This window comes from Typha angustifolia, chromosome 7 (genome assembly GCF_048772165.1).
Source record: "Typha angustifolia cultivar Huaian chromosome 7, ASM4877216v1, whole genome shotgun sequence".
Classification (NCBI taxonomy): Eukaryota; Viridiplantae; Streptophyta; class Magnoliopsida; order Poales; family Typhaceae; genus Typha; species Typha angustifolia.
In genome coordinates, this window is record NC_133245.1 from 11,358,508 (window position 1) to 11,382,939 (window position 24,432).

Here is a 24,432-nt window from a genome sequence, read left to right on the forward strand (position 1 = left end):
AAACACCTCCTCCTTCCAGTGCATGGCTACCAAGCGCAAGTGGAAAAACTGTATCACAGCTTTGAAGTTACCCTTTGAAAACTAGATGAGGAACGAGCAGCAGATCAAAGTCGCCTTTGTCAATCACTTTAGGCAGGTTTACAGCTCCACTAATCCCCCGCCTTTGTATTCTTAGTGCCCTCAAATGTTCCATCTCATGCCAAAGATCCCTAAGTAAGTTGTGATCGGGGTCTGCAAGGCTTCGTTAAAGGAAGAAATAAAGAATGTAGTCATGAGTCTTGCTCTTGACAAAGCGTCGGGACCGGATAGTCTAAATGCTCAGTTCTTCCAACATTTTTGGCCCGAAGTTGGAGATGCACTAGTCAACAAGATTATTAGCTTCTTCAGCTCTGGAAAGATGGAAAAGAAAACTAATCACACCAACATAATCCTTATTCCAAAAAAGGAGTGCCCGAAAAAAGTCGGCAATTACTGCCCGATTAGCCCGTGCAACACGATGTACAAGATCATTGCCAAATTACTTGCCCTTAAGATGAAGGCACTACTGAATGGCATAGTCTCAACCACCCAAAAAGCTTTTGTTCCAAGTCGCCAGATCGTGGACAACTAGGTGATGGCTTAGGAGATCCTAAAGTATCTTCAAATCTCTAAGAACCAGAAAGGCTCCTTCTTGCTAAAGGTGGATTTGTTGAAGGCATTCGACATGCTAGAATGGGACTTCACTAAGGAATGCCTCCACGGGTATGGCTTCCTAGACAAATTTGTAAGCCTTATCTTTGCATGCATCTCGACAGCAATGCTGGCGATAGAGATTAATGGTTTAGTGGATGGTTTTCTCACACTGTCAAGAGGTTTAAGGCAAGGTTTAAGCTCTAACGTGCTATCAATGCTTCTTGACGAGGGCAAAAATAAAGGGTGAATCAATGGTGTTAGAGCTGCTCAAAGAGCCCATCCACTCACCCACCTAATGTTTGCTGACAACTTGTTGCTTTTCGAAAGAGCCACGGTAAGAGAAGCCTCAAATTTGAAGACCATTATCAATGCTTACTGCTATACGTTAGGCCAAGCCATAAACTTGGATAAATTGACTATTCAATTTAGCAAAAGTGCCAATCAAGAGGAGTGCAATAAGGTCATAGCTGCTCTGAAAGTTAAGTAGATGTAGGAGGGGGACAAGTACCTTGGCAACCCTCTTATTTTCCCTCGCTCCAAGTTGCTTGCCCACGCCTTAGTAGTTGACAAAATCCAAGGTAAGCTCTCATGGTGGAAGGCCAATCTCCTCTCACACAGGGGAAGGCTGACCCTTCCTTATAAGATCGATCTTGAGCTCTATTCCAATTTACTTCATAGCTCAATACATCTACCCAAAAGAGCTAATCTCGAGGCTCAACCAGCTCATGAGAAACTTTGGGTGGGGCTTCTTGGATGAGAGAAGACATATCTACTTGAAAAACTTGAAAGATATCTGTAGCCCGAAGAGTGTTGGAGGCCTTAGCATTCAAAGGATAAACCTTGTCAACCAGGCACTAGTCATGAAGCTGGCTTGGAGAATGATCAAGGAGCCTACATTTGATTGGGAGATCCTCCTAAAGAAAAGATACTTTCGGAACTCATCCTTTTGGCATGCTAAATCTAAGAGCCAAGCAACATGGACTTGGAACTCGATCTTGAAAGTCTGCAACCACCTCAGATGGGCGGTTATCTGGCAGGTGGACGACGATCACTTTATTAGGATAACTGAGGACCCCTGGACCCCCTTTGATCTTTCAGAAGTCAAGCTTCCGCCCAACATCTCAAAGGTTGCGCACCTTATGCATGGCAATGTATAGGACGAGGGCAAGCTTCAAACCCTCCTCACCAATGAAATAGCTGATACAGTTAAAAGAATTTTTATTAGCTCAGCCATGGCTGAAACCCCTAATAGATTGCTTTGGCAACACTCTGCATCTGGCGACTTCTCAATCAATACAGCCTTCCACACCATCTTGAGTGGCGGCCGGTCTATCTCTACCTTAAGCTAGAGCAAATGCAAGCTATGGAAGGCCATCTAGAAGTGCAAGCTAATTATGCCAAGAGTGCAGACTTTCCATTGGCGTTGCTTGAATGGTGCACTCGCAACTGAGGAAGAATTAGCAAGAAGATTGCCCTAGATAGAGGCCACTTGCCGACTATGCTCTAGAGAGATGGAAAGCATAGAATTCTATTGGGATGTTAGTTTGCCCGGGCAACATGGTTTGCAAGTAATCTTGGTATCAGAATTGATAGTGTCCTGACTAGCTTAGAAAGGTGGATTGTGCTCATGATAAACCGACTGCCAGAAGATATGCTTGCCTATATGTTCTCGGTGATGTGGGAGTGGTGGAAAGCTAGGAACGATAAGGTTTTTAGCGGTACAGATTGTTACCCAAAATTAGTGCTTAAGGCAGCTAAGAGGCATGTTATATCTGATACCATCTTAAGTGAAGAGATGCACCAACCAACCCCCTCCTTGCATGGCCAACCGCTTCCTTGAGATAACAGCGTAACTTGCTGGGTGGATACTTCCTGGAGAAAAGACAGCTTCGATAGCATTGGGCTTATTATCTACAAGTACCCGAGCTCTTTTTGTTTTGCCAAAAGCAGTTACATTAACTACTGTCTGAGTCCTCTAGTTGGTGAAGTGCTTGCTATTCTGGAAGGGATAAAGTCGATGGAAAGATTCATGAAGGATGAAATTGGATCTTCAGTGATTGCTTAAGTGCAGTTAAAGTTATTAATGGGAATGAGAACAACATAGACTGGTCCATTAACCCAATAGTACTTGTACATAAAAGGTGGATTACTACTTACCCTAGGACTAGGGTCTGTTTCACGAGTCGCGAAAACAATAAAGCGGCTCATAGAATTACCAGTCTTTCCTCTCAAGTCTGTAAAATTAGAATCTAGACTAATCCGCCAATAGAGTTAGATTGTAACCCGACCTTAATGAAGTATTAAAATCTATGGACCCATATAAAAAAAAACAAAAAAAAAAAAGATTTAGATTCCATACAATTTACCTTAGAACATTTATTTGAAAAGTACTAGGCCCTTATGAACTTCAACATTTCTTATAACATGGCATGAATACAAGAAGATCTTTGATATATTTTAAGGAAAACACTAAAGAGGAGGAGTGGAAGGGGACTAAGGAAAGCTGTGGTGACACCACAGCCTATGATGATGAGCTTTAACTTGCGGGCAAGGATAAGGAAGGAGGTAGGGGTCCAAAGGAGCTGAGCTTGAGTGAGCTCAGCTCAGCTCGAGAGGTGTAAATGAGCCGAGCTTGGAGAGATAAAAGTTGGACTAGGATTTTTCTTTTATTTATAGAGATCATATAAATAGTTGGATCCAACGGTTTTAAACCTTATATATATAAGTATTTTTATACGAGCCTAATTGAATTGAGTTTGAAAGAGCTAGTGCTGGCTTAGCTCGGCTCGATAATATTTTTCGAGCCTAAAATGTTGGTTCAACTCGGCTAGATTATTCTTTTGAGCCTAAAATTAGAGCTCGAGCCTGGCTCTTATAGAATGACAACTAAATATCATAATAATCATATTCAATAATACAAACACTATTATCAAAATTATACTTTATACAACACACTATCTTAATTACTGATTTACCTTATATTTATTTCATCAATCTATTTTTTATCAAATCAAAATGTATTTATCATAATTGTATAAAAGATAAAAAAAAATTTCCCATCTTTTCATAGAAATAGTTATTCATATAATAAATTCTTTATTTTGATAATAATAAATAGGAATTGCTATGCCTATTTCAATTCTATTTTACATTCACTTAATTGTTTCTCTTTTATTTTTAAAGTTTTTAGGGAGTTTAAATCAGTAGTCAAATCACAATCGATTTCTCCTAATTCAATTTTAGCTGAGGAGCATCGAACTCAAGATAGTCCAGCAGACAACACGTTATAAATCATCATCAAGTCGCCTTATTCGTCGATTAACGTTCGTTAAACTAATCTAGTGAACCACCAGACCTCCAGAATTTATTCTTGGAACTCACTCCCGCCGCTTTCGCCAACGCCATCCACGTCACATCAGACGGCTACGCTGGTCGACCACATCGCCACCGTCCATATTGCGGGGTCCGAGAAAGCGACGGCCGTCCACGTTCTCCCACGCGTCCTTTTGCCGGACTCCAGTCTACGGTTCCAATTTAATGAGTTCATCTTTCCGCCACTCGCCTCGTGTCCGGAGCCTTCACTGCCCAAGCGAAGCAAAGTGGCGAAACATCTCCCTGTCCGCTTCTTGCTTTCCTTTTTTGAAGGCTTGCTCGAGATGTAGGCAGGGTTCTTGAGGTCAGATCTCTTTTCAAGTTTTTCCATTCTATTATACTTTTCTTCGAAGTGTTTCTGGCCATCTGCTGTTTGCAAGCTGGAGCTGTCGTATCGTGGATTTTTGGGCGTAATTGGAGGATTCGTGTTTTTGGCTTATAAGTTCGGATATTGTAATCATTTGGCCGGTCTGATGCTTTGAATTGGTTAATGGAGTTGGAACGAGATTGATGCCTTCTTGTCTCAGCGGCAATTTTGGATTTCTAGCTCTTTTTTTTTTCTGCAAAATTTGATTTTTAGATTCTAATTTGGTGGAGATTTAGCGGTGTGAATTCTTACGACCTGTCGCTCGGATAGGATGTGAATGTTGAATCTATTGTGCTTCTATTATGTAAGACGGATGAGGAGATTGAAGTTAGCAGAAGTGCACACTGGGTTATTAATGGTAGTAGGTGAGAAAGTCACCCGCCTATGCAGTATTTAGGAATATCTTAATTTTATTTAATATTTAATGATATGCAACAAATAAATAGGAAAGGCATAAAACTTTCAAGGAAAGAAGATGAAAAGCAGAATTTATATGAGACTCGCTTAAGTAGTAACTACAAGTTTGACCTAAAAAGGTTGTGATGTAGCTTCAAATTAGCTATACTAAATTAAATGATAAGCAAAAATTGGACCAGGACAGTTCAAATGTTGTTATGAATAAAGTTCTCACATATCCTGTCATATACATTCCACACCGAATCTACTGTGTCCCTGCCATTTAGGGGATGCCTAGATCCTATGCAGTGTGTCCACCTTCTTGGAATCTAGTTGGGTCAATGGTGTACTTAGAAAGATCTACTATCTAGTTTTGAAACATAAAAAAGATCAGATGTGTTACAAGAGAATAGTGGTTTTTATTGTTTATAATTTTAATACTCTTGTTCACTTCTGGGCGTAAGAGATATTTTGGTAGGCCTAAAAAATGGTATTGCCTTAAAGAGGTGGGGGTTTTTATATTTGTAAATAATAGATGTGTTTGACATGATTTGAACACAAGGCATCTGCTCTAATATATGTTAGAGAATGACAGTTTTTTATAGTTATATTCTAACAGTCCAGTGCTTTAGATGTTTTGATAGGTCTAAAACGTGAACTCATTTTAAACAATGTGTGTGGGTTTTATATTTAAATGACAGATAGGGCTGTCAAAAAAGATCGCTGGCTCGTAAGCTCGCTTGAGTTTAGCTCGAATAAGCTTGAAATATATATTTATATATATTTAATTCTGCTTATTTATCTAAAGTTATTTAAGCATAGTGGGTTAGAGTATATTTATCCTTGCCCAAAGCATGAGTTTGAATCCTACTTACTACATTTATCAAGATAGTGTGTTATTTTATTAAATGAAATTCCACTTTTAGTCCCACACCAAAAACTAACAAACTTGAAGTGGTCTTTGTAGCTAAGTTCTTACACTCTTAAAAGTGCTCTCTCAAAATAAAATAATATTTAATATTTTAGATATGAGCCACTCGAGCCGAGCTGAGCTAGCTCGACTCATACTTGTGCCAGTTGAGCTAGCCCCCATTAGCCAACTCGTCTCAAGCTCTAGTTGAGTTAGAATGTTCTCCATTTTGAGCCGAGCCAAGTGGAGCTCAACTCGCTCGAATTTGGCTCATTTACACCCTTATATGTATATGTGTGTGTACAACTAGTATGCTATTCCTCAAGTATAACATAAGACTATATATACCTCAACAAGATGGTAACTCAGGTTTCTTGTATGGAACAACTATCAACATTTTTCATTTTTGAAATTTGAGACAATGAATTATGAATATTAAGGAGCTATTGGATCTATTTTAGCATTTAACTTTGAGAGTAGTCACCCAAAGTATCTTCATATTCATTAATGAAGAATAGAGTAATACTGAACTTTGACATAAAGAAAGAATCTCACGGCACATGATTGAAGTTTGGACAATTTGGAGCCAAAAGGTTTTAAATAAGTAGTTAGACTTAGTTTATGGAATTAGTAAATTAGGGCATCAAAATAGAGAAAAAATCATTATTGATCGGCAGGAGGTATGGATAGAGAATTCAACATAAGAAAGAAATTGATGAGGTTGCGCACAAAATAATAGTAGGATGGCTAAAGGAAATGCTTCTAGTTTATTTTGTGCTTGTTATACACCACTTAGGGCAAAAGGAGAATATTAGGGAATAGTAAGACCACCAATATTTTGTGAATCAAAATGATAGGCAACTAGAAAATAACACATTGAAAGATTGAGAATGCTAAATGGTTGAGTTTGGATATGTCACTAGAGGACAAAATAAGGAATTGTGAGGTCATTACATAGAAGATGGGGTTAACACTTATAGAAGATAAATTATGTGGGTCAGAAATATATTGAGATAGTTTGGATATGTCTAAAGGAGAAAACAAAGTGCATCAATAGGTCCAAACAAGTAAGTGATTTTATTCAAATAGAAGGTTTCTCTCCAAAGAGGGACGAAAGGAGAGGTGTAGGTAGAGTTTTGGTTCGTCACGCTAAACAACATTTGAAATGTGAAAGAGGGATTTTATGAGCTAAGAACTTTAGTTTAGTGGGTGAATCCACCCAAAAACTAATAAACTAGAAAACATAATACATGATTAAAAACCAAAGCTTAACAATTAATTAAAACTAACATACTTATAATGTAAATAATAAAGCACAAGTAATGAGAATGTGATTAACAAACTGATGGTTTGCTTTAGACTCGATATGCGAAATTTTTGAATCTCAATAAATGTCATATTTCTCATTTTGGAATTGTGTCCATAGATCCATATCAATTACAAGTTACATCAAGATGATGCACGGTACTTTTTTTAAACTGATTTGGTTAGAGTCACTAGGAGGTGTCACTGTATGATAAATGCATTCTATTTTTTCCTCTAAGGTCATTAAAAGGTGTCATTATGTGATAAATGTACTATGTCTTTTCCTTTAAGGACATTAAGAGGTGTCATTTTGTGATAAATGCACCATGTTTTTTTTTTCTCTAATGTCATTAGAAGGTGTTTCTTTGTGATTAACATATCATGTCGTTTCCTCTAACCATTTAGAGAGATTAGACTCACCTTAGAAAGTATTTAGTTCTAGTTTGGGATTATTTACTAAGCCTCTAATCACTTTAGGGATAACTTTTTTCTTATTCTAGAATATAACTTTTTATTATAGAATAATAGTTAAATACTATAATAACCTAATTCTTAGATACAAATACTATTCATTAAAATTACATCTTATACCACACTAACCCAATTATTAATTTACCTTTAATATCTATCCTATCAACCTACTTTATATAAAACATAGTTATTTCATAAAATATATAAATCTTTTTCCTATCTTTTCTTTCACTGAAATAAAGGCCTCATTTTAGGAATAACAGAAATACAAATACTTATTCTAGAATTTACATTATTCTTGAAGTAACTCCGCCAAAGTCACCTTTAACTAAAAAGTGATCTAAAATGTTCTTTGGGCTTCTAGGCTTTGAACTAGATTAGTTGGTCTCATTTCTTAGTCTTAATTTAGGTATCTTGAACTAGGCTAAGGTAATTTAGTGTTTAGTTCTAAACTAGGCTAAAAGTATATTTATTATTTGTAATGTGATGTGAAGAAGTGCAAATAGTGTTGGTTTTGGAGAATAATTGATGATATATAAATTTGATGGACAAAAATACTCTTTTATCATTAAGGTGGTCATTATAATAATATACAAATATTATATATGTTATTATAAATATATAATATTCATATATTATTGTAATAAAATGTAATATTATAGTATTACAATATTATAGTATACAAATATTATAATATTATAATATATGAATATTACAATATTATAATATACGGATATTTAATATTATTATAAATATAGGAATATTATAATATTATAATATACAACTATTTAATATTATAATATTATAGAATATATTTGTGGGCTTAAGTGCATATTCATTGGCTTATATGGTGTCTATAATAGTCATTTTGTGGGCTCAAATTTATATTTGCTGGCATATATAGTGTTTATAATAGTTATTTGCGGGGTGAAGTACATTTTTATTGAATTATATAGTGTTTATAATAGTCATTTGCGGGCTTAAGTACATATTTGCTGGCTTATATAGTGTCTATAATAGCTAAGGGTAATATTGGAATCAATTTGAAATGATATTAGAATTTACGTATTAATACTTATTTGCGGAGTGGGTATTGAAACTAGATTAGAAAACAAAAATAATTTGATATTTGGTTATTGAACCATATTAGGGATCTCTGAACTAGTTTAGGGACTTGCCCTAAACTCAAAACAAATAGAGGCCTATTAGAGTTTGTCTGCAACAAGGGTCTAAGCTTTGGTGAAGGGTGTTCGACAGTTGATAGAGATGGTGGAAGGTGATGGATTTCTGCTGTAGAAGGGATGATAATGCTTGTGGTATAGGAGGCATTGATGGCCGTGCTGTGCCACCATCGACACGGGGCGTGCCGAGCGGCATGCCTTGGCACGCCCCCCCGTGCTAGTGGCACGCTCCTTGTAACGCCCCCTATAATGTTTTTAATAAAATTTTTAGGATATTTAGAGATGTTTTTGAGTCTTTGGTATGTCAATCTTTGATTTTTTTTATCTAAATATATGTATTAAAATTTAAAATCTACATTACAATGTTTTATCTTTAAATGATTCTTGTAAATAACTTATTTTATCAAAGATAAAACAACAGTTGAATATAAATATTATTCAACACATAATATAATTGAATACATTCATTTAAATTAATATTAATGATTAAATACTCTATAATATGATTGTATACTCCATAATATAATTGAACACATAATAATTTTCAATACATAATTGATAATAGTTCAATAATTAAAACTAATATTTAGTTAAACGTAGAATGATGAGGAGGATCAAAGACTTCATTTGCTAGCACAAGAATAACACGGGAATGTTGCGTTAAATACTGTCGATATTCTTCAAAACTTATCCACCGATAATATTGCTCGTTATAACGTCTCACATAGTTTTCATAGAAATAAGAATTTTATAATTCTTCGATGATATGATATGGATATTGAATATACATGGGAACGACCAGCACATGCACATGCACACCATAAGTATATGCAGATTGTGGATATGGAGTATAATACGGGTGTTGTGGCTCTGGTGGGTGTGATTGATATGATGGTAATAATGATGAACTCATATCATCATGTGGGCGCACCTTTCCTGATGTCCTGCTACCTATAGACTCAAGTTTTTTCCTTATCTGACTATAATCATATTGAGCTTGAGATGGTCCCTTTTCTTTCTTCTATTTTTGATAAATTCGGCTTTGTGGTTGTCTCGATCTAGCAAATGAATTGTCATTTTAATTTTAAAAAATGACAAATAAGTTGTTATTTCAAAAATGACAAATGATAAAAGTTAATTGATGGAAATAAGAAAAAGTTTAAAAAATAGGTTTTACATGTCATATCATGTTTGTTAAGAAAATAAGTAAAGTTGATTTGATAAAAATTGATGAAAATAGAATTTTTTTTTAAAAAAAGTCTCTACATTGGCATATGACCGGCACGGATCAGTACGGCTTGGCATGGCTCAGCATTGGCACACCCCGTGCCAAGTGCTGTGCCTCTACTGGCACAGCAAGTGCCAGTCGTCACGGGGCGTGCCGATCGGCACGGGGCGTGCCGATCGGCACGGCCATCCTTGATAGGAGGTTTAATTACTTCTGTCCTAAATCGACCCCTCTATATATAGAGGTCAGTTACAAGAGGTTTATTAGGACTAGCCCTAATGGCTTACATGGAGATAAATATAGAGATAAACATTACTTAGAGATAAATATGATTTTGAGATAAACATAATTAAGAGATAAACAAGTTTAAGAGATAAATATGACTTGACTTAGAGATAAGCATGACTAAGAGATAAATATGACTAAGAGATAATTAGCCCATCTCACTTTGTTCATGCAATCCCTAGGGCCCTTATCATTTGAATTGACTTGAATTGACTTGAATTGGCTCGGACTGCATCATAAGTAGATTTGAATCATCAAGGGAAGATATGAAACATTTTATACCGGACTATTCTCTAATGGCTCATTTTCTTGGGGAATAAGGCTCAATCTAGAACAATTCCTATTTCTTATTCCTAAAAGATGGCACTTATTCTAGGAATTATTATTCCAATGTTCACTTCTAATCTATAATAAGGGTATAATAATTATCTTTGATGTGATATAATGTGAAGGTGAAAAGTGAAAATCTCGTCTTTTATAAAAATTACAAAAATTCCTTTGGTTTGATCTAAACTAGATTGATGGCATAAATGAACTACTAAAGTATGATACTCTATATATGCAATGCATGCATTCATATATGCATTATGTATGCAATGCCTTGTAGGGCATTGCTAGGTGTGTAATGCTTGAGAGGGCATTGTAGGTGTGCAATGCTTTAGAGGTCGTCACCAAATGTGCAATGCTTGAGAGTTGGCTAAGCAATGTTTGAGAGGTCGCCATAAGTGTGCAATGTTTGAGAGATGCTAGCTCTGCAATGCTTGAAAGATAGCTATGTGATGCTTGAGAGATCGTCACTATGTGTGCAATGCTTCATCATAACCATACTATATATTTTCTTTGCTACATATTACTGGTTTATGTATGCAATGGGTACAAAAATATTTTTCTATGTATACAATGAGTCCCATGTTTTGAAAGGCGGTTGCAGGTGGCAGTTGGTCACCCCACTGCCTAGCGCCAAGGCAGAAAGCGAGCAACAAGGCGGTTTAGCATTTTTTTTATAAAAAATAAAAAATAATTAGATATGATATAATATCATATATACTATATGTAATTTTATTAGACTATTTAATATTAATTAGAATAAATTATACTTTTAAATTCATACTATTCATCACTTATATAGAGAAATTTGCAGCATGTGGCAAGCTCAGTAATTAGAGAAGAAGACGAGGCATTTTCTCTTAAAAATAAGTTTACTAGGACAAAGCTAGTTAGGCTAGCTGCCATTAATCACTTCACATCAATCCACTACAATCTACATCACCGTTCTCCTAAACTAGCTGCCATTCCTTTTGCCTAAACCAGCTGTTGTCCTAGCCTATGAAAAATTCAGCTACTATTTCCTTTTTGTAAACCACTTCTTTCCTTTCCCTTTCCCCTTCTCCTTCCCACAAATAGTTGTAGTGCTTCATATCGTTTTTCTTCGCGCAGTGTTGTTCAAATTTGTTGTCGCCGTCATTGTTGACGTCGCTCTCACTGTAGATGCCAATACCATTATTCTCTGTCGCTTGCAGTTGCCACTCTCACTTCCGTTGCTAATATAGCTTGCTACTGACGCTCAAGAGGAGAGAGAGGAGAAAGAGAGCTCAATTGGATTAGGGCAGAGTGAGATTTTTTTATTATCACTCACTATCTATTAGATAGTCCAATCCGTTACCGTATTACTCAACCCGTTATAATGACTAAGCGAGCTATGCGGGCCACCAAATGATAAGGTGGCTCGCCAAAAGACAAATGGCGGCTTGCCCTCCATTTGCAGACCGTCAAGGTGGAATGCAGGGGTGGCTAGCTCGTTGCCCCACCATGGCGGCCGCCATTAAAAACATTGCAATGAGTACATATTAACACAATGCTATATATTTGCCGCTAACTATGTATGAAAGTACTATATCTTTTAATTTTTATTTTTGGAATGACTACTTATTGGGCCCTCAAATCATACCCAAATTACTATTTTTCCCTTTAACATGGATTTCACATGTTATACCCATTTTCCCTAAAACATGGCTAGAAATATTAATTCTCATTTGATCGTTAAAATTACTATACCTTTAACCTAATTTTCACATATTATACTCATTTTTCCTAAAACATGGTAAGAAATGTTAATGGTTGTTTTGATCTTTGAAACTACTTTTTTGCCCTTTAGATGTTATATCCATTTTCACAATCTAGCTTTCTCTAGCATTATTTCTCTTTTCCATTTCTTTCTTTGATTACATGGGACAATAGTATGCAAGAACTTATGTGAGAATGTCTATAACTATTTTTTAATTAGATAAAAGAACTGTTATGCACATCGATTTCATTTTTCGTCATAAAGGAGGTCTAAGTTCAACTGGTATATATCCCTCAGACCAAACAAGTACTGATATTTTTCCAACTTCTTAAATTGAGTTTTTTTTTTTTTTTTCTCTTACTGGGTAGCATCATGTGCTGTTATTTGAAGTGAGTAACATTTAAAACTCTTTAAGCCTTCAACATGAAAAAAAATGCATCGTTTCCCTTGTCAATCATCGGAATATGTCTAGTATTGGGTGTATTGTGCGGTTCACTGGTTGGGGCAGGGGAAGAGGCTGTAGTTATCTTTCCAGTATTTCATGTCATCTTTGTGAATACAAACTAGCAATTTCGCGGACTCCTGAGAGAAATTAGAAATTTATCATATACCAGTACAACTTTTTTTCCTTAATTGATTGCCTACTCAAATTTGCTGAATGTTCAAGTAAATTCTTTTGCTACTATATTTCTCATATGGGATATTTAAATGACTTGACTTTCAATATTTTCTTAGATTTGCTGTATTCACCTTTGACGTGACTAGCATTTAATGAACTCGAGGGGCATGCTGAAAGTTCAGCATGATAAATGCGAAGATGAGCCCATAAAATATGCTGTGAGAAGCAATTGGGAAAATCAGTGTGCAAAGTTGGACCAACTGACGTATAAGTTTGTTAGGGTATGTTAACTGATATATGCAATTGGTTCATCTGACTTTTTTAGAGTTAAAGCTAATAACTGTTGTTCATATGTTTTGCATCAAATTGTATTATTTATAACTTTGTTGGTTGCCTTTATTCTTGTTACCTAATGCTTGCTACTTTTGACAGGCATTGCAATGTGATTTAATGGTAAAGATCATTTCAGTGGTAACAAAAGAAAAATCGTTCATTTAATTGTGAAGAAAAACCTGAAGAACAATATGTTAATTTGAAATTGGAATCTACGTAATCAATTCCTTCTAATCAGTAATCTCTCTTGCTAGTTAAAGCCTTTGCCACTTTAATCAAAACTCTATTTACTATTCCTTCCCTTTGTTGTGGCATCTATGGTATCTCCACCTTATCTTACACTAGTTCCTCTTCAGTATTGAAATAAATTCTTACTGAGGCCTCCTTTTGGTTGATAATCTGACCACGTCATGCTAATGAACCATGTGTCCTTAGTATTTTCATTTTAGACAAGTATCTTTTTCCTGCTGGCACTTCAATGGGCGTAGCATTGTAGATGTTGTAATTTCTGACATATACTTTTGTTGCTAATTGAGACTTTGCATTTACAATTTATGTTGAGGAAAGAACTGTATTTTGTTATGCCGTAGGTTGTTTCTTGTAGAATTGAGTTTGCTTTCCTTGGAAAGACCAAGCTCATAAATTGACACCTATCAACTATCTTGCCTGCCGTCTGGAATTTGAAAAGAATTTTTTCTTTGTAGGATTATGAACATTATCCATGAAGTTGTGTTGGAAAGTCGGTACAAAAAGTTATTGGCTTATGGCTATGTGTTATTGGTTGATATTGTCATAACCCAAAATTGGAATTATGATCGGCTATGTACCTCAATATGCTTGAGATATACTAAGCTTTACTAATACTTTATAAGTATACAATGACAAAAATAAATAAAAATAATTTATTTTATTAAAATTAAATGTAATGAAAATAAATAATGTCATGATTGATGTGTCTCTAAATGAATTGAATTAACAAATAGTCTAAAACGTAAGACCAAAGGAACGAAAAGGTAAATGAGTAAGTTCTTAGTGGAGGTAAGGTTCTAGTGCATCTCGCTCAGTCACTACGCTGACCATTACCTGAAATATTAGAAGAGCAAAAATTTATGAGCTAATAACTATAGCTAAGCGAGTGGAATTCCATTCAAAAACTAAATAAATCTAAAATTTATAGTGTTAAATAAAATTCAAATTTAGTGATGTAAATAACAATTTCTATGAAGTATGCTCTTAATATAATGATAGTAATAATAATAGAAAGTCATAACTCGTAACATGCTCAATTTTAACATATTAAAATTTTTATCAAAAATAATGTCATTTGTTTCAAATGGACACCCTGAGACGACGTTCGGGTGTTTTTTTCATAGTTGATTTGGTTAGTCACCAGGAGGTGTCACTATGTGATAAACACACCCTATCTTTTTCATTAACTTTTGAGAGAGACTAGAGTCACCTTAGAAAGACTTTTGATCTATCCTGGACTGTTCTCTCACCCCGCCAGAGTCATTGCAATGATCTGAACTAGAACTTTTCCCTGATTTTTTAATTAGACTTCTGTCACTATGAAAATTCGCAAGCGATTTATACTGGGACTGTTTTAAGATCGGCTATGGCGATCGGCGGAGAGGTTTTCCATCCATGGTCCATGGCGATCGGATCCACGAGGGTTCCAAAGGTGAACATCCACGGCGTGAGGCTAATGACGAGAAGATTCTAGTGATGGAGCGATAGCGACTTGAAGCCGTCGACCGGCATGATTTGCCGACGAAGCCGAAACCTCACAAATTAGGTATTTCTAATCCACCCAATTAAACTTAAATTAAATTTGAGGAGTGGGAGAGGGCTTACTAAGGAGTCACGTTATGGTCTCTGATTGCTCTGGCAGATTGATTCTATGACGACACCTTCGACGGTAAAAAAGAAGAAGAAGGAAAAGATAGAGAAAAAGGAGGCTAGGGTGGGTTACTAAGATAGGATTAGGGTTTAGTTATTTATAGGTTACGTTTTAATCCTAACCCTTATACTCTCTCAATTTTTTTATTTTTTTCAGTTCTTATAGATATAGGTTGATTAGTAATACAATGCAAAATGACTCTGGCTAACACTTTACATACTCTAAACTTCTTTTCAATAATCACATTGTAGTTGCTTTATTTTCTCTTGCCTTAGCTCATTTGAAACTTTATTGTATTTATTGTTCAGTGCTATCCGACATATTTGCTGACTTTCTCGAATATATTCTGATTTTTCTTCCTTAAATCCTTTTTGGTCTTTCTTTCCACCATTTACTCATTTATTCATATTTACTAGAATATAAATATTTTTACCATGAAGTAGTAATATTGTGTATAAGCTCCTGTCTACCACATGTGCTCTATATGGTTCTCTAGCAGTAAAAAGGTCTGACTAAAATTTCTACAAGATTTGAGAGGAAGGATGCAGGAGCTATTAAAGAAGAGAAAAGATGGGAGCACTTAGTAGCAAGAATTGTTGGAAAAGTATGGGAATGACCGGGGAAGAATTATCTCTTAACCAATAATGGCAGCTCAAGAATAGAGGCAAAATCTGAATTGGAGAAACCCCCATTCTATCCTGCAACATTATTCCGTCCTTTGCTCTTTACACTTGCCCTATATCTATCATCCAATACCTTGTAGGCACACAATTTTAATTAGCTTTTTAATTTAAATCATGCATCTTCCTTGACCAACAGAGAGTAAATTAAGTACAATTATACGACCACTTATGAGAAAATTATCTTTTCTCATCAAGTCTCGAGTGGCAAGTTGCACCTGCATCTTGTCAGCTGGTGTTGAAGGGAATAAAAGCAAGGTTCCTAGTTTTAGTCGATCCCAATTCAGATCAGCTAAAACGAATTGGGATTGGCCCAATTCCAACCCAAAACTAGTTTATGAATGATTTTGGTGGGTTATCAACTAAATCAGCCGATACTTGATTTAGATCAAGTAAGTTTTGGTCGTTTCGATTGAAATGGCATGTCTCGAAATCGGAATCATAGCCAGCTATGTACCTCAATATGCTTGAGATACACAAAGTCTTAACTAATATTTTTTTAAGTCTACAATGACAAGAATTAATGTGAAAATCTGACTTTGATAAAATTTAATCCAATAATGATGGAATAAACAATGTTATCACTAATGTGTCTTTAGGCAATTTGAATTAATAGATAGTTTAAAAATATAAAAGTCGAAAGAACTGAAAGGTAAATGAAGTGGTAGATCTTAAGTGGAGGTGGGGTTTCAGTATCTTACTCAGTCGCATCGATTAGTATCTAAAATATTAGAAGGAGAAATTCCATGAGCTAATAACTATAGCTTGGTGAGTGAAATCTACTCAAAAGCTAAATAAATAAATTTTAACCCATAAACATAACTTGAACTATATCAAATCCATCAATATAAAATGATATTTTCACTAAGCATACTTATAGTAACAACAATAACAACAATAATAATAATAGTCATATCTTCTGACATGCTCAGTCCCAACAAATTGAATTTTTCTCAATAATAATAATGCTATTTGTCTCAATTGGGTTAATACCTTATAGATTCACATCAATTAGAAGTCACCTCGAGATGGCGCTCGAGTCTTTTCCTCATAGTTGATCCGGTTATGGTTACTAGAAGGTGTCACTATGTAATACACATCTTGTCTCATCCACTAATTGTTGAGAGAGATTAGAGTCACCTTAGGAAGTTTTTCGATCTAACCTGGGACTGTTCTCTGACCCAATCAATTCCGCTAGAGTTATCTTAGAAAGTCACTGTAGTGATCTAAAATAGAACTTTCTTTTTGATTTTTAAATAGACTTGAGTCATCACGGAAAGACGCAAGCGATCTATATCGGGACTATTTTTTAAATTATACTAAATGTCAGTTATATTTTTTCACTAATATTTTTGTTTATTAAAATTTGCTATTTGCAAGAAGTATAGCGATGCACTAAATCATATAAATTGCACACAAAATATAATAATTAATTTGCATATAGAGAAATATGTGGTCTGTCACGATCCGGAATCATGATCGGCCATGTACGTCAATATGCTTGAGATACACTAAGCTTTATTAATACTTCCTAAATATATAATGGCAAGAATAAATAAAAGAAATTTTTTTCTTAATTTAATTTAAACTAATCATAATGAAAATAACTGATGTCATGATTAATGTCTTTAAATTAAAAAATAGTCTAAAACATAAGACCAAAGGAACGAAAAGATAAATGGGTAGGTTTTAAGTGGAGGTAGGGTTCCGGTGCATCTTATTTAGTCACCACTTTGATTATTACTTGAAATATTAAAACAGCAAAAATTCATGAGTCAACAACTATAGCTTAGTGAGTGAAATCTACTCGAAAACCAAATAAATCTAAAATTTTATTGTGTTAAATAAAGTCTAAATTCAGCAATATAAAATGGCAATTTCTATTAAGCATACTCTTAAAGTAACGACAATAATAATAATAGAAAGTCATAACTCGTAACATTGCTTAGTTTTAACATATTAAATTTTTTTTCAAAAATAATGTCATTTGTCTCAAATAGTCTATAGCTTGTAGATCCACATCAATTAGAAGTTAATTCGAGATGACGTTTAGGTGTTTTTTTCATAGCTGATCTGGTTAGGATAATCAGAAGGTGTCACTATGTGATAAACATACCCTATCTTTTACACTAACTATTAAGTGATATTAGAGTCATCTTAGGAAGACTTTCGATCTATCCTAAGACTGTCTACTATCCCCACAAGTCATTTAAGAAAGTCATCGCTTTGATTTGAAATAAGATTTTTTCCTGGACTTTTAGCTAGACTTGAGTTATCACGGAAAGTTGTAAGCGATCTATGTCGAGAATGTTCTCTGAGTCATACGAATACTAATTATATTTTTTCCCACTAAAATTTAAAATTTGCATGAAGTATAGAGATGCACTAAATTATAATAATTAAATTACACATAAAATATAATAAATAAATTTGCACACAGAAAATATGATAAATAAATTTGCACATAGAGAAATACGTGGTCTGATAAAAGGTATGAAATATAATATGAATAAATATGTAAGTGAGTCATGATTACAATTTTGGGTCATGACATGTTCTGATAAATAGTATGAAATACAATGCAAATAAATATGTGAGCGAATTCACTCACCTGAGTCTAAGTAAAATAACTAAAATCTCTAATCTCTAGTTTACATACTAAAATTCATTACCTTCAAATAATAAAGAAATAACATAATTTTAATTTAATTTCTAATCTAGTTTTTGAATTTTTAAAAATAAATAAATGACTAAAATGGGACGATTTAAACCATTAGTTTGGGTTGTAGCTGGCCTGTGGCCCAGCTTTTTTGTTCATAATAATCGAGCTAGGCCAAGGCCTAACCCAAAACCAAATAACCACAAATCTATTTAAATCGATGAGGCTAAAGGCCCAATCTCATAAACTAATTGGGTCAGGTCGGGTTGGACCCGAACCCAAAGCCCAAAACTATAGATTCCAGTTTCGGTCGATCCCATTGGGCTAAAACTAGTCGGGCTGGTTTCGGCCTTGTAACAGTGCTGTTGCTACTGCAACAAGCGGCTGTAGCAGCAGCTTGTAGCTACTATGGCTGCAACAAGCCTACTAAGAGAGAGAGAGAGAGAGAGAGAGAAAGAGAGAGAGAGAGAGAGAGAGAGAGATTTTAGGCTTTATATATTAGTAATTATTATTTTCTTATTTTCTTATAAATTTTTCTAAATTTTTAGAAATTTCTCAATATTTTTAAATAATATTTAGAGTTTTATTTAATTAAAATAGTTCAATCCGATACAGACGGCCGATATGGTCGGTACGGCCGATATGGTCGTTTTTCCGGACAGCCAATCCTGATCCCGATAGCGATTTTTGGAACCTTGCCCAAAACAATTGGGTTTGAGAAACCCAATACGGGTCGAGATTAAAGGATCCCAACCAAGCCCTTCTCTCTCGACAAAGAACAGGAAAGGGAGGAGTGAGTGGGAGAGGAGTGAGTGGGAAAGGAAGAGTGAGTTTGAAAGAGAGAGGTGGGAGTCGAAGCGGGGGAGGGTTTTAAGGGAGAGTATCAGTTTTTTTCATAGTATTATTTTTAATATTTTTTAGATTTCATATATGAATAATTTATGTTTATATTTTGTTATTATTTTTTCTAAACTTTTAGAAATTTTCTATATATAAAAATAGGCCGGTACGAATGATATCGTCGATATGTATCATTTTTTCAAATGGCCGATCCCCATATTTAGAACATTGAATAAAAAGATGTTTGAGCAATATTATGGTGTAGTGTTTCTGTCAAGCCCTAACGATTCTTTTGTTATTAAATAAAGCATGATAAATTCAAAGCAGTATTGTCCAGTTGTCTTTCTGAAAATAATGTTGAGCAATGTTGTCACGACCCAAAATAGGAATCATGACCGGCCATGCATCTCAATATGCTTGAGATGCACGAAGCCTTAATAATACTCTCTACGTATACGATGACAAGATAAATAAATAAAATGAGAATGTGCTTTATTAAAATTTTATTACTAAATGCAATTGAAATAAAATAAACAATGTTAATGTTTTTGAGTCTCTAAACTAAACTAAAATAAAATAAAATCTTCTAATCTAAAGCACAAAATCTAAAAGAGCGGAAAGGTAAATAGGTGAATCCTAAGTAGAGGTGGAATCCGGATACATCACACTCAGTCGCCCCGCTGACTATTACCTGAAATAAATAAACAAATACAAAGAAAACAATAGAACTCGTGAGCCAACAACTATAGCTCAGTGAGTGGAATCCACTCGAACCAAATAAATTTAAAACATATTAATGCTGAATAAATTAACTAAAAGCAACAATATCCATCATAGTATGCAATAGGCATGCTCTCTACATAATAACAATGGTAACAATAGAGAAATGTCACAACTTGTAACCTTGCACGTTTTCCAATATATTACATCTTTTTGATATTTATACTGTCATATGTCTCAATGGGTCTAAACCCTATGGATCCACATCAACTAGAAGTCACATCGAGATGACGCTCGGGACTTTTCTTCATAGCTGATCCGGTTAGGGTCATCAGAGGGTATCACCCTGTGATCAACACACTGTCTTTTCCTCTAACCGTTGAGAGAAGTTAGAGTCACCTAGGAAGTTTTCTTATTTTTCCTAGGACTGTTCCCTAACCCTGCCAGAGTCACCTAAGGAAGTCACCGCAGTGATTTAATTTAGGACTTTTCCTGAACTTCCAGATAGACTTGAGTCACCACGGAAAATCGCAAACGATTTATACCGGGACTGTTCTCTAAGTCATATCAATACTAGTCTCATTTTTCTTTTTACAAATTTCAATATTAGTACGAAGTATGGTGATGCACTGAATATAATAATTAAATGCACACAGAAAATAAAACAATTAAATTTTCGCATGTACGGATGAAATAAATAGACTTGCACACAGAAATTGCAACAATTTAATTTTTACACATGGGGGTGAAATAAATAATTTGCACACAGAAAATTTACATGGTCTAACAAAAATACGAAATACAATAAAATAAATGTGAGTGAACCCACTCACCTGAGTCTAGGCAAGACAACCAAAATCTCAAATCTCTAGCCCACGTACTAAAAATCACCACCTTAAATAATAAATAACAATATCATTTTTTTTAATCAAAACAATTATTAAAAATGTTTAAACAATTTAACCTAAGAATAATTAATTTGGGCTAAAATAAGCCCAAATCAATTGGGCTGGGCTGCAGTTGGCCCGCAGCCCACCCAAAACAATTTCATAAATGGATTGGGCCAAGGCCCAATCCAATTAGATAATGGAACCGGGTCGGGTTCCTTGGATTCGGATCCAACCCGACCCGAATCCATCACTAACGGGAGAAGATCAGACTCGGGTTGCCCGAGTCTGTCTTCCCCAAACCGAAGAGAGAAAAAAAGAGGAGGAAGAAGAAGAAGAAGAAGAAGAAGGCGACGCCGGCGGCCTCCACTGCGGAGGTTCGCCGGCGCACCCTCAGTTCCTGACGGGATCCGGAGGTAGCGGCCGCGACTCGAAGCCGTCGGCCGGCCCGATTTGCCGACGAGGCCGAAAACCCCCAAATCAGGTAATTTCGAATTTTCTCATTTAAAATTTAATTAAATTAGAGGGGTGGGAGAGGGCTTACGGGGGAGTCGTGTGGTGGTCTCTGCTGGCTCCGGCGACGCTCCGGCTGGCCGATTCCACGGCGACAACTCCGTCGGTGAAGGAGGAAGAAAAGAGAGAGAGAGAGAGAGAGATAATTAGGTAGAGAGAGAGATAATTAAGCCTAATTTATAGATTAGAGAGAAAATCTAGACCTAATCCGATCCGGATTAGGCGTGATTTTCTCTCTCTCTTTGTGCCACGATGCGTGCTGGAGAGGGAGAGGGGAGGGCTGCACGTGCACCCTCCTCTCTCCACCTCCCCCCCGCTCCTTTTTTTTTTTTTTTTTTTTTTTAATATTCTGGTTCTGACAAATGTCATATAATCCTTTTTTTGAAAAAGAGGTTTTGGTAAATGATCTTTCTACCGCTCTTGTTGGATAGCAACTGCTGGTAGTTGCAAGGATTATCATGTCTTGCTTTACTATGGATTAAAGGAAGATTATAAAAACCAAGGAGGTTTTTTTGCTATGGTGTGCAATTGATTTGTAATACTTTTTTTTCCCTAAAAAAATGTTATTGTCCTGTAATCTTTCTTTTTTGAAAAGAAAGTTTGGTAAAAAGAAAGTTTGTTATTGTCCTGTAATCTTTCTTTTTTGAAAAGAAAGTTTGGTAAAAAGACTTTTCTACCATACTTTCTGAATAATGATAGTAGGTACTAAGTTGCAAGGATTGTCATGCCAAAGGTACATCTTGTGCCAGTTGGCATGTGGCATGTCGGCTTGGCTTGTGTTGCATGCCAGTGGCATGCACTGGCATGCCTTTGGCACACCTCTAATATATTCTTTTATAGTATTTCAACATATTTTTTATTTGAATATATGTGTTAAAGTTTTTTTACAATTTCTTATCCTTAGATAATATTGTAAATAACCTATTTTGTTAAAGATATAGCAATAGTTAAGTAGAAACTGATTTAACACATTATATTATTGAATGCATTTGTTAAATAACAATAGTTCAATAATTAGTTCCAAAATCTAGTTGAATGTAGAATGATGGGGAGGCTCAAAATCGTAATTTGCCATATAAGAATAACAAGAGAATCTTATGTTATCAATCGTCGATAATTCTGGAAACTTATCTATTGATAGTAATGCTCATTGAAAAGTCTCACCTACTCTTTATTCCGATATAAAGGTTTGTAGTTCTCTTATGACGTGATATGCATATTGAACATGCGCGGTAATGATTGGTATAGAAAGCCATAGCCATATGCAGGTTGCTGATATCAATTTTCCGTTTAATTCCTAAATTTTCAAAATTTCTTTTTATATATCTAGCACTAAAATACTAGATCTATGTAGTAAATTATAGATCAAGCAAAATTAAGCTAGATCTATTATTTGTACATGCCAAATTAGTTTCTAACTGAGTAAGAAAAAAATACTTTAGGGAATGAAAGAGAAAATCACCTTTTGACAGGATTTGAAGAAATCTTGAATTTTGGGGAAATCAAATTTTCCCTTTGATTTCTATATTTTAAAGAGTATTCTTTTTAGATGTAGCAACAAAATGCTAGTTATATGTAGAAAGACCATTATGAAGGAGTGACCTAGCAAAATTGAGCTAGATTTATCATTTGCACATCATTTGTCATATTAGGTTTTAAAGTCTAGAACAAAAACCAAAAGAACAAAAAAACTTCATAGAATGAAATAGAAAGAAAATCTTTTGATGCTATTTGAAGAAATATTGAATTCTTCCTTATCTCCTCTCTTTACCTTCTCTCACTTCCAATCTTTTTTAGTAAAGTGGCTTCCAAAAATTACCCTTAATGAGTTATTGGATTTTGGGTGGTGCTCAACCCTTGTTGACCCGTGCCGATTAGCACGGGGCTCTGCCATTGGCACAATTTGTGCTAGATGCCAATACGTTATCAGCACAATAAATACTAGTCAACATGGGACGTACTGATCGGCATGGCTATTGTCACGATCTGAAATAGGAATCATGACTAGCCATATATCTTAATGTGCTTGAGATACATGAAGCCTTACTAATACTATCTAAATACACAATGACAAAAATTAATAAAAGAAAAAAATTGATTTATATAATTTAACTCAATCGTAATGAAAATAATCAATATCATCACTAATGTGTCTCTAAATAAATTGAATTAATAAATAGTCTAAAACATAAAGATCAAATGAACGGAAACGTAAAAAGGTGGGTCTTAAGTGGAGGTGGGGTCCCGATGCATCTCGTTCAGTTGCCACGTTGACCATTACTTGAAATATTAGAAGGGGAAAATTTATGAACCAACAACTATAACTCAGTGAATGACAATTTTACTAAGCATGTTCTTGAAGTAATAATAATAACGACAATAATAACAGAAAGTCATATCTCATAACATGCTCAATTTTAATATACCAAAAATTTTCTCAATAATAATAATGTCATTTATCTTAATTGGGTCTATACCCTATGAATTCACATCAATTAGAAGTCACCTCAAGAATTAGAATCCACTTGAAAGCTAATTAAATTCAAAATTTATAACTTAAATACAATTTAAATCCAACGATACAGAATTACAATTCCACTAAGCATGTTCTTAAAGTAACAATAATAATGACAATAATAATATCAGAAAGTCATATCTTATAACATTCTTAGTTTCAATATACTGAATTTTTTTCAATAATAATATTGTCATTTGTCTCATTTGACTCTATACTTTGTGGATTCACATCAGTTAGAAGTTACTTTGAGATGGTGCTTTGGTCTTTTTCTCATAGCTGATTCTAGTTAGGGTCGCCAGGAGGTGTCACTATGTGATAAACGCATCTTGTTTCTTCCACTAACTGTTGAAAGAGATTAAAGTCATCTCAGGAAGTTTTTTGGTCTAATTTCGGATTGTTCCCAAACCTTGCTAGAGTCACCTAAGTAAATCACTACAGTAATCTAAAATAGGATTTTCCTCTAGATTTTCAGTTAGACTTGAGTCGTCACAGAAAGTCGCAAGTGATCCAT

At 34.9% G+C, this 24,432-nt stretch overlaps 1 protein-coding gene across 5 annotated transcripts in view; it reads left to right on the plus strand.

The window, feature by feature from the left end:
* The first annotated feature begins 4,197 nt into the window (after positions 1-4,197).
* Positions 4,198-24,432, plus strand: part of LOC140763118 (uncharacterized) — a 36,215-nt gene continuing 15,980 nt past the window's right edge. For 4 of the 5 annotated variants that reach the window (XM_073101176.1, XM_073101174.1, XM_073101175.1 and 1 more), the window contains exons 1-2: positions 4,198-4,348; positions 12,988-13,152. In XM_073101176.1, the coding sequence (XP_072957277.1) occupies positions 13,024-13,152 (129 nt within the window). In that variant the 5' untranslated portion in view covers positions 4,198-4,348; positions 12,988-13,023. The remainder of the gene's footprint in view (positions 4,349-12,987; positions 13,153-24,432) is intronic. The other variant, XM_073101178.1, reaches the window with a different exon arrangement.